Below are 14,084 nucleotides of genomic sequence, written 5' to 3'. Positions count from 1 at the left end.
AATTAGTCATTTCCCTAACAAAACTGACCCAGAGCTGCTTACAAAAATAATACATGGCTAGCTTGGGTACATTTCAGTAACGCTTAGAACATTGAAGACACATTCTGAAACAGAATGGTGTTTTGTTTTTTTGCAACCTGTATGTAAGCTGCAAGCCTTCCTTAGATTTTTAATTTTCAGACAAAATACTATTCAGATTGTTAGTTACCAGCCTCTCCCAACCTGCACCACTGGTTGGAGTTTTTGTGGGGTTTTCATGTGTTTTTCATAATATGCTACATGTGGCATAATAATATAAAATATATTTTATGCATCCAGCATGCATATATTGTATTATATGCTTCAGCCGTGTTGTATATGTTATACTTGAATTAACGAAAACAATATTGTGGGTTTTTTTAAACCCAAATTTGTCAGCTGTGCAAAATAATAACTACTTATTTATTCACCACTAGGAACAGTCTTGGCAACTGCTGCACTGGTTCTACCCAAGCACCTGCCTGTTTCTTCTTTTTTGAGACTTCCAAGGAACAGTGGCTTTTAAGCGTGGAAAGCCCTAGAACTGTTTTCAGAAGCAGATCTGGAATCCAAAATGTGGAACCGAAATTTGGGGAGGGAGAGGACAATGAGGCTACTAGAAAAAAAGCAATCCAACTATCTGCAAGCACTAGGTAGAGCTCCATGCAACCTCAAGGCCAGAGGAGTGTTCCTAGCCGACCACGACCACTTCATACTCACTCTGTGTCCCACAGCCTGAGCTGAATGGCACAGCCGTTGAGTAAACACAAATGCCCAAATCTATAGCTAGGGGCTGTGAGTGCACACAGTCCGTTACCTGAATGAGCAACTGTGAGCAAAAGGGGCCCTGCACACACAGCAACCCCTTCACAATCTCAACGCCAGATCTTTTGAAGAAGCCAACGTCCCACTCGTCAGATTTTCAGAAGCAGGAGGCCAATTCCAGATCCTCATCCTCATTCCATGCTAAACAGCCAATCAGCAAATTTTCGGGGCTTTCTTTTTACATTCTAAAAAAATGGTTCTGAACACACCAGATGCAAGCACACGCCTCAAGCTTTGCAAAGCAAGCAACCATGAGCTTAGGACCAGGATGCAAAGCACAGCCGGAGTTATACAGGTGGGAGTTTCTGCCCTCCTTGCTTTCTGTTACCTGGGTGAACACTTTGTCTTCTTCAGAGTCAGACTCATCGCTAGAATCCTGGCTACTGTCTTCACTCTCCTGGGCCTTCTGAAGTGGTCCTCCTGGTGGGGGCAGGGACTTTGCAGCAGACACCACCTGAGGTGCAGGGTTTGCCTTGGTTGCTAAAAGGAAATAAGGAGGTGAGACAACAGCTCAATGGGTTGAAGCTTAAGGGGGCTGCAGCTCAGTGCCAGAGCATATGCTCTGCAGGCAGAAGGTCGCAGGTTCCATCCCTGGTGTCTCCAGGTAGGGCTAAGAACAATTTCTGCCTGAAACCCTAAAGAGCCACTGCTGACCATTGCAGTCCAGGAACATTAGGCCCTCCAGATATTGTTGGACTACAACTCCCATCATCCTTGACCATTGGGCAATGCTGGTTGAGGCGGAAACTGGAGTTCAGTGACACCTGGAGGGCCACAGGTTCCTCATCTGTTGTGGACAATACTGAGTTAGATAAGCCAATGGCCTGACTTGGTATTGAGGCAGCTTCTTATGATAGGATAGCTTCATCTGTAGATAGGAGCTCATGCACTCTGGACCTGTGGCTGCAGCCATTTCTTCTTAAATAAAAAAAGGAACAGAAAGGATGTGAAACACAGACTCCAGGAACAGCCGCTGCTCTCTTGGAAAGGTCATGTCAGTGCTTGCTGGTGATTTCCTAGTACTGGTTGAAGAAAAACAGGAAGGAATTGGAGATCACCACAGTTCATGATCCCACTAGAAAAGCTGGACCCCGAACCGAGAAACGTCTTCCCCTCCAGCTTCTGGACAAATATGTCAGGAAGTCTGTTGGGATCCAGCCTGTAGCCGTGAAGTCTAGATCTTATTAGCAGCTACCTGCTGGTGACAGATAAGCTGCTGTCTGGTATTCCCCCTCCCCAACTACAAAGCCTGTCAAACCTACAAGCAGGGGAGAAAGATTTTTAGATGCAAGCCTTTTAAAAAAAGCAAATCCATTGCACTGCAATTGAAAAGAGAACTCATTGAAGGACAATTCCTTTAACCTTTAGCTGGTCCAAGCTCCCCGGAAAAAAACAAAATAGCCAAGCCATGCAGTACAGTAATGCCTCATCTTTGTACAGTTAGACCAAACATGATAAAATTGTTTATTGGGAAGTTTCCCAATATCTCCATTAAAACCTCACACACTCTTCTTTTCCATAATCATAATGGCAAAAAGAAAGGCATTGCAAATGCATGTTAACTCAGGGAAAGGGGTCATAGTTCAGTGGCAGAACACTTGCTTGGCATACAGAATGTCTAGGGTTCCATCTTTTGCTGCAGGTGATGGGGAAAGGTACTTTGCTGGAGATTCTGGAGAGCTGCTGCCAGTCAGAGTAGAATATGCTGGGCAAGATGGACAAAGAGCTTGACTTTGGATATGGCAGCTTCCTGCCTCCTGTGCGCTGGTGCCAAGGGTAGCAGGGAAAAGACTAAGAGCCGCACCAGTAATCCTAATAACTCACGCAAGGTCACATTCAGCCATGGTTTACTCAAAGTAAACATAGAAATTATGTTTCAGAGTAAACACTGACATTGATGGATCTAAATTAGTCATTTCAATGGTTCTACTCTGTGTAGGCCTAGCAACAGATGCAACCCATGCTTTGAAAGATGAGAGGTGATGGTTTTAAGGCACCAAGCAGTAGTCAGTGCAGCACACGTTTAAATAATATGCACTATTCAAGCATGCTACAGTGGAACCTTGGTTTTTGAGTGTCTCGGAAGCTGAACGATTCGGAACCTGAACGCCAAAAACCCAGAAGTAATTGCTTCCATTTTCGAACGTGCCTTGGAAGTCAAACAGCCTCTGCAGTGTGTTTTCCCATTTTTTCAATGGATTTTGCCGACCGCCCATTGATCCTCAGTTTTCAAACGTTTCAGAAGTGAGTCTTCTGGAATGGACTACCTTTGAAAACCAAGGTTCCACTGTCACTACATTTGTGTCCCAACTGATGTCACATGCATTTTATCATTAAGCAACGCTGAAATGTAAAGTTAGGCCAAGAATTTGCCCAAAGCTATTTAATAGGTGAGGGAAGACCGGAACTTGAGCTGCCCTATGCCAAATCTCCCACTCTGTCTGTTCGTTGGGTGTAACATGCTTGATCTCTCATTTTTAAGGTTTTGCATGAAATAAGCTTTCAAAAAGACCACGGAATGGCCCAAAGAGAGGGTACACACGCTTCCATAGCTTTTTCTGTTGCTAAGCGTCCTTGAATTCTCGGGTTTACATTGCAACAGAACATCTTACAGTGGGTTCTATTATTTCATGGAAAGAGGCAGCTTCTACAGGAATGTCAAAATTTTGGAGAACATCTAGTCCCTCAGGGCTTCTCCTCCTTCATCACTGTAAGATTCCAGGCATATTTTTTACTGCTCGTGTTATGAAACGGTGAGACCTGCTAGGCAATTTGGGGCATAGCATTTGCTGAAAAACAGTCTCTGAACATAGAGATATCCAGTGTAGGCTCATGCTGTACCACAGGGATGGATGGATAACTCTCCTCACTCCTCGCACTGTCCCACAGGGGCCTGGGAAACACCCCCTAGCCAGTTCCAGAGGCACCATTCGCCTGGGGAGCCTGTAGCCAGGGCTGCTGCAACAAACAGCTGTGCAAGCCTTTGGGAGGCAGAGACGCAAGAGGGCACCAGAGGAGGGAGGGAAGGAAAGAAGGACGGAGATCAGTGTTGCCCACGGCACCCCTGATCATCATTCAAGGCACCCTAGGGTGCCATGGCACACTGGCTGAAAACCATTGGTGTGGAGTAATAAAGTGATAGCTGTGTACAAAAATTCCCAGTCACAAAAACTAAATGCAAAGCTCTCCCTGGCTCTGCAAGCTGTCACGCTGGTTTCCTCCCATGACTTAAGATGGTTTCACACCAAGTCTTTCAACTTCACAGAAGCAGCAAAGCAAAGAATATTCCAGAGAGGGTTTCATTGCTGCTAACAATGAATAGCTCAAGAAGCATGAAGCCATTTTTACTGGCTATTTTCTTCAGCCTCCAAGGGGAGCTCATCACTCAGAAATGGATCTGCTTGGCAAACACTATGAGGAACCAGAAACAATGAGCACCCCCCCTTCAAAAAGTACAGTCCCTTCAGCCAATTTGGAAGTATGTTCTGAAACAAAACAAATACAGAATTGGACCACTGACAAGTTCCTCACATCAGTTTCAGAATAATTGGCATCTGTTCCTGTGTTTTGGCACTTCAGAGCGCATTTTGTGGGCGTGGGTGTGCGCACTTTTACCCTTAGGGAAGCTGTTTGTTACTCCGGAGCCCCCAATGCTCAGGCAAAGAAATTTTACAGAGAAGCTGAAAACAAGAGGCCCCCAAGCACCAATGAAAATCAGGGGCTTCTTACCGAAAGGAGGTGGCAGGTTATGTTGTGTTGGAGGAATCATTTCCTCCTCACTGTCAGATGAGCTGCTGCTGCTCTCACTCTCCGTCTCCTTCCCCTTCAAAGCACTCGACACAGCTTTCGCCGGGGTGCCTGGTTTATCAATCTGATTTTGTCTGGCTCCAGCAGGAGGCTGAGGAGTTTGCAATTTCTGCACCACAGGGAAAAAACAAAACACACACATCCGCCATCAGTGAAGGATTTATTTTCATGGCTGAAGAGTTTATTTGAGTTTCATTGGTTTCTTATGATTTGCCCCCAATCTGTCACCCAAAACAGGATAAAAAAGGGATATTCCTGGATGGGAAAGACTGATAATTACAGTTTTTAAGTGCAACTGATATAGACATGGCTATTTTGCATGACATCACCTTGCCAACAAAGGTCTGTATAGTTAAAGGCATGGTTTTCCCAGTAGTGATGTATGGAAGTGAGAGAAGGACCATAAAGAAGGCTGATTGGCGAAGAATTGATGCTTTGGAATTATTGTGCTGGAGGAGACTCGAGAGTCCCATGGACTGCAAGAAGATCAAACCTCTCCATTCTGAAGGAAATCAGCCCTGAGTGCTCACTAGAAGGATAGATCCTGAAGCTGAGGCTCTAATACTTTGGCCACCTCATGAGAAGAGAAGACTCCCTGGAAAAGACCCTGATGTTGGGAAAGATGGAGGGCACAAGGAGAAGGGGACAACAGAGGACGAGATGGTTGGACAGTGTTCTCAAAGCTACTAACATGAGTCTGACCAAACTGCCGGAGACAGTGGAAGACAGGAATGCCTGGCGTGCTCTGGTCCATGGGGTCACGAAGAGTCGGACATGACTAAACGACTAGACAACAACAATTTTGCATGAGCTGAACTCGAGTTCAGACATGAGAGTTTAGGATTTGAAGTGAAGGAACATTCCTTTAGGTTTGTCTTCCCCAACTGTGGTGTGTATTCTCTGTTGAATCCCCAGGGACAATCCTACAGATGTGAAAGCCCCCTCCCATAAAAGTGGCATCCTAAAGCAATGAAATTTCATACTTTAAAGCAGCCTTCCTGAACCTCGTGCTGTTCAGATGTTTCGTGGTAGAACTCCCGGCAGCCAAGTGACATCGGGCGGAAATTTTTCCGTTTCATAAATGTGTTAGTAACAATGAATAGATGCCAATTGAAAGAACAATTTTAGGCAAGTTTCAAAGTTTTCAGCTTTGTTTATGAAATGCAAGTAAAATAAAGCACGCTAAATTAGATCACTCTAGGCCCTAGGGCATCAGAATTCTTCTTGGAGCAAATTAGTTCAATTCGCACAGGACACATTTCAGAAACGCCTCCTCTCCTGGAGCTCACTGGGCCGAAGAAACAAAGTAGAGCCTTCTCTTGGCATGCTTTGGCTGGCTGCAGAAGCGGGTGGTTCGTGATCCTGCAGAAAACCTGTGCAGCTGTCTGCTACTAGTGCTTCAAAATGCCTTTTATCTTGGCTGTTTCAGGCAGAGCAGCTACATGATTGACATTGTACAGGACATCCCCCACCTGTACTAAATCACTTGGCTACATTGTACTGACTGGGGTAACTGTGCCCCTGAAGGACCAGGTGCGCAGCCTGGGAGTCATTTTGGATTCACAGCTGTCCATGGAGGCACAGGTCAATTCTGTGTCCAGGGCAGCTGTTTACCAGCTCATCTGGTACACAGGGTGAGACCCTACCTGCCCACATACTGTCTCGCCAGAGTGGTGCATGCTCTAGTTATCTCCTGCTTGGACTACTGCAATGCGCTCTACGTGGGGCTACCTTTAAAGGTGACCCAGAAACTGCAACTAATCCAGAATGCAGCAGCTAGACTGGTGACTGGGAGCGGCCGCCAAGACCATATAACACTGGTCCTGAAAGACCTACATTGGCTTCCAGTATGTTTCCGGGCACAATTCGAAGTGTTGGTGCTAACCTTTAAACAGCCTCGGTCCAGTATATCTGAAGGAGCGTCTCCACCCCCATCTTTCTGCCCGGACACTGAGGTCCAGTGCCGAGAGCCTTCTGGCGGTTCCCTCACTGTGAGAAATGAGGTTACAGGGAACCAGAAAGAGGGCCTTCTTGGTAGTGGCGCCTGCCCTGTGGAACACTCTCCTATCAGATGTCAAGGGAATAAAAAACTATCTGACTTTTAGAAGACATCTGAAGGCTGTTTTAATGTCTGATGTTTTATTGTGCTTTTAATTCTGTTGGAAGCCACCCCGAGTGGCTGGGGAGGCCCGGCCAGATGGGCAGGGTATAAGTAACAAATAAATGAATAAGTTATTAATTAATATTAATATTACTGTGGATTAAAGTATAATTCTATCTTTCCAGGCTTTTTCTCCTTACCTTTGCTCTCACCTTGCCCTAACTAAGCAACTCTGCATATAAGCCACTTTCTAACACCCCTACATAAAAACACTTTCTAAACCCCTTCATAAAAAAATGAGAGGCCGCCCATTGGATCAGATCAAAGATCTCTCTAATCCTCTTTCCCACAGCAGCCAGCTAGGTGCTTGTGAGAAACAACCCCCCACAAAGCATGGTATTGCAAAGCTTGCTAAAGTGGCTGCAATCCCAGGAGGAAGGAGTGTCTATCAAACAAAAGACCAGAGCATTCAACTGCTTGAACAGCAAGCACTACAAAAATATTTAAAAAGGACATTATCTATTATAAAAAGGACATTATCTATTATAAAAAAAAATTGTATTACAAGCTATCAGTTGCATTAACAAGCTATCAGTTACTTTTTCAGGCTCAGAGATATAATGGAAAGCCTCGAGGAAAAAATGAAGAAGGGCTAACTGAATTGTCCTTTAATTAAAAATTGTTTCAGAAGAGGACAGTGCTTTGGCAAATTGAAGTATTTTCCAAAGTAGATGGAAAGGACTAAACTGAACTGAAAAAGCACCAGGATCCTTTCCTTATAATTCAAATGCAGATCTTTCATAACGTTTTAAGTTTCATCTCTCCAATTAATTCAGTTGCTTTCTCCAAATGACATGAGACAAAAATATCGGCCAATTCAAAACCCCATTGATTTGTTAAGTGCTATAAAGGAGGGCCTACACACATAGCATACAAGACCTAAGGATATGTGGAGAAGTACATTCTCTCTCGAGACAGACAGATGCCAACAACAACAACAACATGAAAGAGCTCATGAGAACATGAAAGGGGGTATGGGCAGAAAGCAAGAAGCAAGTTTGTCCCCTCCACCAAATTCAGTTTTGCCATTCAATTGCCTTAGAAGGAAGCCACACAGCAAGCAGTGCACATTTATAGTTGGGCTGAATTACACTGAAGTTCAAAGGCCCCCAAAGGAAGCAAAATCAAAGCAGCCATTTCAAAAAGAACCACCAGCCCAGCATCTGGTCTACTGCATTTTTAAGAGCGCTGGGGAGTAGAATAAGGCTCTGGGCAAAAAGAGAGAGAGGTTTTCTGAGCAGCTTTCATCTATTAAGAGAGGCTGATGCCAAGACTGGCGGACGCTTATAACAGCTGGAAGCCTTTCTTAACTTCTCATCCAGTTGTGTCCCAAGAATGAATGCAATAAGTTGGCAAGGAAATCTGTGCAACAACACCTTGTCCAGCTGGCTCATTCTGATCATGTTCTGTGACCAGAATTATTCAAATCAAAAAGAAGGGAGAGTTAGGAAGGAGAAAGCACATATTTGACAGAGCCAGAAGAATGAACATGGGACCCTAGAACTAACAATCATGCTTGCAAAGCGCACATCAGTTTGCCATGACAAAACATATCTGGTTATACTCCAATGAAGTGCCACCCAGGCCCTCCTCTAACCCTCCATTAATAATCACTAAAGTTTATGACTTTGCATGCAGAAGGTCTCAGGTAAAATCCTTGTCATCTCCTGGTAGGGCTGGGAAGGCTCTATCTGAAATCCAGGAGCGCTACTGCCAACCAGCATAGACAGGACTGAGATAGATGGACTCACAAGAAGATAAAAACCTGCTAGATCAAGCCAGTAGCATGTCTAGTTCAGCCTCCTGTTCTCAGTCGCCAACCAGATGCCTGTGGTCACACAAATTATTTGCAAGGCAGAAAATTAACAAATACTACAAAGCAATTAAAAAACCCCAAAATGGGTAGGGTGCAATAATTCAATATAGGAGTTTGAGAGATGTGCTCCCTTTGACATTCCGGGGATTTGTAAGATTGACGCTTTGAAAATTCCAGGAAGTATCTCACAGATCAGCAGTTTTTAGGAAACTAAACACAACCAAATACTGCTAAATACTCAAAGCAGCGACCTTAAAACTGCTGCAGAGGACAGACATACCCCAAGACAGGCCAGGGAACTGAGGCAAGAGGCCAAATGGCAATAAAGGCATTGTGAACAGCAGAGATTTACCAACTGCATTTCTGAGCTTCGAGGTGCCACCAACAGGGGCTATAAACTTATTTTAAGCTTCGTAGTGAGGAGCAATAACACGAGTCCAACATTCGGAAAGCAGTTCCAATAGTAATTGTGTAATAAACGTTATGTTGTGAAGGAAAACATTTTTGCTTCATCAGTCATGAGCTGTTGTTAAAATGTGAGCATCAGAAAAGCAAGCTTATTACGCTTTAGCTAGATTGGCAACATACTGAGGAACCAACTGAATTGGAGACAGCCCGAGAGATTCTTAAAAAGGGTGATCAAGGACAGGGGATTGAGAAAAGCAACCTGTAAAGTGGAGATTTCATGCACAAGACACACACATAATTGTGAATGTGTTAGGCCATGTAAGGAAAGGTGGAGGGGTGGGGCAGAGTCAAATCCATTATTTCAAGTAGAAGCAGTGCATTTCTAACCTTCTGGCTTACTGGAACTGAGCGAGCCTCATCCTCACTCTCAGATGACGACTCGCTGCTCTCTGAGCTCTCTGCTTTCTTCCCCCCACCAGCAGCCTTGGCAGGAGGTGGCTGTTTCACTGCGGAAGTCTTTGGCGTTTGCTTCAACAGAGCTGGAACAGAGGCTGTCTTGGTTGACAGCAGACCGGGTGCTGCTGCATTTTTCACTGGGGATGAGAAGGTCTGAGGGGTTTTTCCAGGTGACTTTGCCTATTTTTAAGATTAAAAGAATGGAATAGAACAGATAAAAGCCAACTCATGAACTCAAGTGGTTCATATGTAAGGCTTTAAAAATAAATAAATCCCAACATAAAAAACAAATCAGCAAGTAGGCTTTGGGAAGCAACTTTCAGAATGGACTTACATAAACACAGCTATAAGTGCCATCAAACCAAACTACACAATTAGAGTGTTTCATTTTGAATTGGCTTATTTTAGGAATAGCAATGCATTTTGTCACTGGCATTTTGGGGGAAATTGATTTCTCCCCTACATCCAGCCAATATACTGCTGAGCCCCCAACCCATGGTTTGGGGGCTTGGGTGTGTGATGGCCAAATGTAGCGCATTTTTAAGCTAGCATCCCTTCTTGGATTTTGTGCTTAGAGGCTTACAGCAGGTATGGGAAAGGTATGGTCCTCCAGATGTTATCGGACTAAAACTTCCACCAGCCCCGGCCAGCATAGTCAGGATGTTGGGAGTTGTAGCCCAGTAGTACCTGGAAGTACCCTGCCTTAGGGAGAGGAAGGAAGGGCAGGTATCCCCAGGATGTCTCACCTGTGTTGCCAAGGAGGGTTCCTCGATCTCAGTGTCAGATGAGTCACTTGTCTCAGAGCTCTCTGCTGGCTTTGTGGTTTTAGCCACATTTCCAGATCTTGCTCTGGTTTGTTGTGCCGTTTTCTTTGCTGGAGATGCCTTTACTGCATTTCCTTTAGACGGTACAGCGGTGGCTGGCACACTTTTTGTCGGCGTCGTGTCAACCTGTCTGCTTTCCGCAGCTGGTTTTACCTACAACAACAGGAAAGTTAAAATAGGTGCACGGCAGCTGAGAGCTGGGAAGTTCTCAAGGAACATGTCTTTGATAAGAATGCAATACATGGTCACAGTCCTCCAAGCACCTAAACTGCAAGTTGCCCTCGGTTCCCAAGCAGTTTTGGAATCTGGCATTGGACCGTGGTTAGGCAGGCAAGACCCAGAATTCAGGGCCAACCAACTTTCAAAATCTCATTCTGGAGAGAAGAGACCCCTCCGCTTTGAAATGGGAACCTTGAATTAAAGAATACTGATAGTGAACAAATATATACAAAGGATCCCAGGACACACATGGAACCAAACAAGGGAAGGAAGATAGGCAGTAATACACCAGGGAGAACTAACATGGTGTATAATGAATGTGACCTCACCACCAGCACCGCACCTCAAATATTTATACTTGCTAACCTACCAAATGAACAAGAGGAACTGTTACAATGCCCAAACAGGCAGGATAAGGATGTTTGGATGGGCCCTAACAATTGGCAGGCCTATTCTCTCCTTGATCCAGTGACCTAATAAGTCATCCCAATGTGTTATGATCACACGATCTCATCACACAGTGCTACCCTCTTGTGCTGCTAAAGCCCTGGAGCTGGCAGTGTGTGGTGGGGAGGGAATACAGAAATGGAAGAAACGGCATGTAGTCACTGTCTCTGCATTCCCTTGAAATCTTTCAGGTGGCAGAAGACATCATGAGGAGGATGCTCCACAATGGAGACTCCTACTTCTCTCAGCCATAGGATGAAGTGTGTGCACAGAGCCTTCCTAGCCAAGGTGTGTGCAACTCTCTTTGTCCTAAAAGGAGCTCTTAGATCAGGAGCGGGAAGCCATTTCTATGACAAGTGTCACTTGCCCTTGGGGCCACATTACCAGGTGTGGGCTGGAGCCAGTGGTAAGAAGGATCAAAGCCAAAAGTTGGCAGGATCGGCTGGTGATGGCCAGGGGATCAATTTTCTTTAGGTTACCCTCTGTTACTCCCCTTCTTTCCCACCCCGTTTTGCTCCAATGGGACCTTTTCCCTCCAAGTATGGTGAACAGAAGTAGGACCAAGAGAGCTGGCTGGATTCAAAAGCGCCATGAGCTGCATCCAGCCTGTGAGTTGGTCGTTTCCCCACTGCAGTAGTCGGAAGTACCTGGATTGTTGCAGTATTTGTTTCTTCTTCCGAGTCTGAATCATCACTGGAGTCTCCACTGCTACTCTCTGCCTTCTTTAGAGCTAAGACACAGAGGAGACAAAAGCACTTAAGTTGAATCCGATAAAACATGAGAGAACATTAAATGCAGCTTTAGAGATCCAAGACCAAAAAAGTAGGAAGCTCTGGGGTGCTTTTTATTATTATTAGGGTATCCATATCTCCAACCATCAGATTTTAAGATACTTGCACAAAGCTGTTTTTAAGTGGGCCACGACCCACAGGTCATCTAAATTACCTTAAAATCTTGCTGTTTGGAAAGATATGCCCTGGCTGCTGACTACTCAGCTCTAGAAAGGAAAGAGAAGCCCAAGATAGAAGAATTGTGTTTCTATTCACATGAGTCATGCCATTAGAAAGTGTCTTTAGCCTCCAGTTGGCATGTTCAGAACATACCAATCATGTACTTGAGATTATACCAATTAATGACACAGCAGCAGGATATTCTTCTGCAGTAAAAACCAATTACGTTTTAAGATCCAAGTATGGAGGGATGTTAAGAATTCACAGCAGAAGTGGGTCATAACTGAGGAGGTTTATGCTCCTGGAGTTGACAGAAGTGATGAGCAATATCCAATATTACTACACACTCCTTGTAGACCCATTGAAACCAATGGACTCAAGTTACTTAAGCCCATTTCAATTACTGTAGTTTACCATAATTTGTAAGACTTTCCAATAGACTAGAAAACATATTATTAAAATTGCTAGGCTTATGAAAACCCATACAGGACAAATTTATGGGGAGGTGAGTGACCCTATTTTGCATGTGATTTTGATTTAGCTAGACACTGGCCAACATCCTCATAAATAAATGAGGAAATCCAGAGAGAAAAATCTGTCGACTGACATCAAAATGGAAATGTATTTATTTCAGGCGCTCAGACAGCTCAGCATGCTTGCCATAACTTTAACCCAAGAAAGCTCCTGTGCTACACACATGCCTGCCTGTATGTGTGCTCATGAACACAACTGCATTTGTGTCCTTTGGATCCTTCAACGTGTTTTGTCTCTTTGCAATGGATACCTGCTTTCACTGAGAGTACTGAACATTTTCCTTTTGTTGAGAATAGTTTTCTTTATATTTATCCCCTCAAATAGAGCTGAAACAATCAAGCCTACAACATGATTTGCAAGGCAATGCGGGCCAACCTCACCGCAAGTCAAAATGAAATATTCAAGTCTGAGAGCTTGGATGATGTTTGTGCAATGCCTTGCGACACGCATCTCAAGCCAGCCAACTGCTTACCTGGCTTGGGTACTGGGGTTTTTACTGCTGCTGGTGTCTTTCCTTCCTCACTTTCAGATGAGCTGCTGCTGCTACTGCTTTCAGAGTTCGTTGTCTTCCTTGCAGCAGCTGCCTGTGATGCATTCTGCCCTGCTATAGCAAGAGGCTGTGAAGCAGATCCTGGTTTAACAGGGAGGGTTTTATTCTGTCCTGCCTTTGTCACAGCCGGTGTTGGTGGCTTAGTTGCAATTGCCTTTTTCTGCTGCCCTTTTGCCTGGACAGCAGCTACAGCCACCCCTTTGCCTGGGAAGGAGTTTGTCTTCTGTGCAGCAAGTTGCAGCAAGTTGCTGGTTTTGTTTCCTGCTGCGGGGATGTTCACCTAAGAGGAGAAGCAATCTCATTACACTTGTCAAGTTGTACTTAAGGCACCACCAATGACTGATTCTTCTACACTGCTTTTAGGCTTTCCTACAATCAAGCAGTATAATTTTATAAATAAAATACATAGCCTATGCAGAGACTCCAAGTTTGCAAACAGCTCCAATAAGACCACATTAACTGGCAGTTCTGCATGTACAATAGAGAGAGGAGAGCTGTGCCCTACCTTTTGGACCAAGTGTTTATTGTTATAGGCTTTCTCCTATTCAATATCCTCAAGACTGATATCGATCTGAAGGTAGATCAATGCTTGTCTAGAACTGTCTACTCTAGACAATTGCCTAGACTGCTGCTGCACTGTGAGTTGGAGAAGGCCGCTCCCTCCTCAGGCTGATTCCACCTGGCCCAGGGGGCGGGGCCCAGCTTAAGAGGCCTCATTGAGGCACTGGGACACCACCGCTGCTGCTGCTGCACCGTGGGGGTTGAGGAAGGCCACTCCCTCCTGTAGGCCCACTCCACCAGGCCTAGGGGGCGGGGCCCACACTCGCCACCGCTTCAGTTTTAAGGACACTGGTGCTGCCACAGCAAATGTTTAAAATGTTTTTATATATTTTAAAGTGCTTTATAGGGGTTTTTACTTTTTACTTTGTTGTACCACCGTGAACGGTGGTTTTTATTGATGAATTTTTATTTTGTTCTGTTTTATTTTGGTTTGGGGTTGGATATTGAGTGGGGTGGGGATTTGTTTTGTTGGTACAATTGTTTTTGGTTTGATTTGTTTTTCTATTTT

The 14,084-nt window shown here is 44.7% G+C and overlaps 1 protein-coding gene across 1 annotated transcript in view; it reads right to left on the bottom strand.

Annotated features, from left to right (window-relative positions):
* The window catches only part of TCOF1 (treacle ribosome biogenesis factor 1), a 43,517-nt gene that overhangs the window by 17,902 nt on the left and 11,531 nt on the right, over positions 1 to 14,084 (bottom strand). The window contains exons 5-10 of the mRNA XM_083728680.1: positions 12,938 to 13,295; positions 11,629 to 11,711; positions 10,238 to 10,468; positions 9,423 to 9,671; positions 4,573 to 4,759; positions 1,172 to 1,323 (exon numbers count right to left, since the gene is read on the bottom strand). Coding sequence (XP_083584806.1) covers positions 1,172 to 1,323; positions 4,573 to 4,759; positions 9,423 to 9,671; positions 10,238 to 10,468; positions 11,629 to 11,711; positions 12,938 to 13,295 — 1,260 coding nt within the window. The remainder of the gene's footprint in view (positions 1 to 1,171; positions 1,324 to 4,572; positions 4,760 to 9,422; positions 9,672 to 10,237; positions 10,469 to 11,628; positions 11,712 to 12,937; positions 13,296 to 14,084) is intronic.

The sequence above is a fragment of the Podarcis gaigeae genome (assembly GCF_964106915.1).
Source record: "Podarcis gaigeae genome assembly, chromosome: 2".
Lineage (NCBI taxonomy): Eukaryota > Metazoa > Chordata > Lepidosauria > Squamata > Lacertidae > Podarcis > Podarcis gaigeae.
The sequence above is the reverse complement of the archived record's forward strand: the minus strand, read 5'-3'. Positions and strand labels throughout refer to the sequence as shown.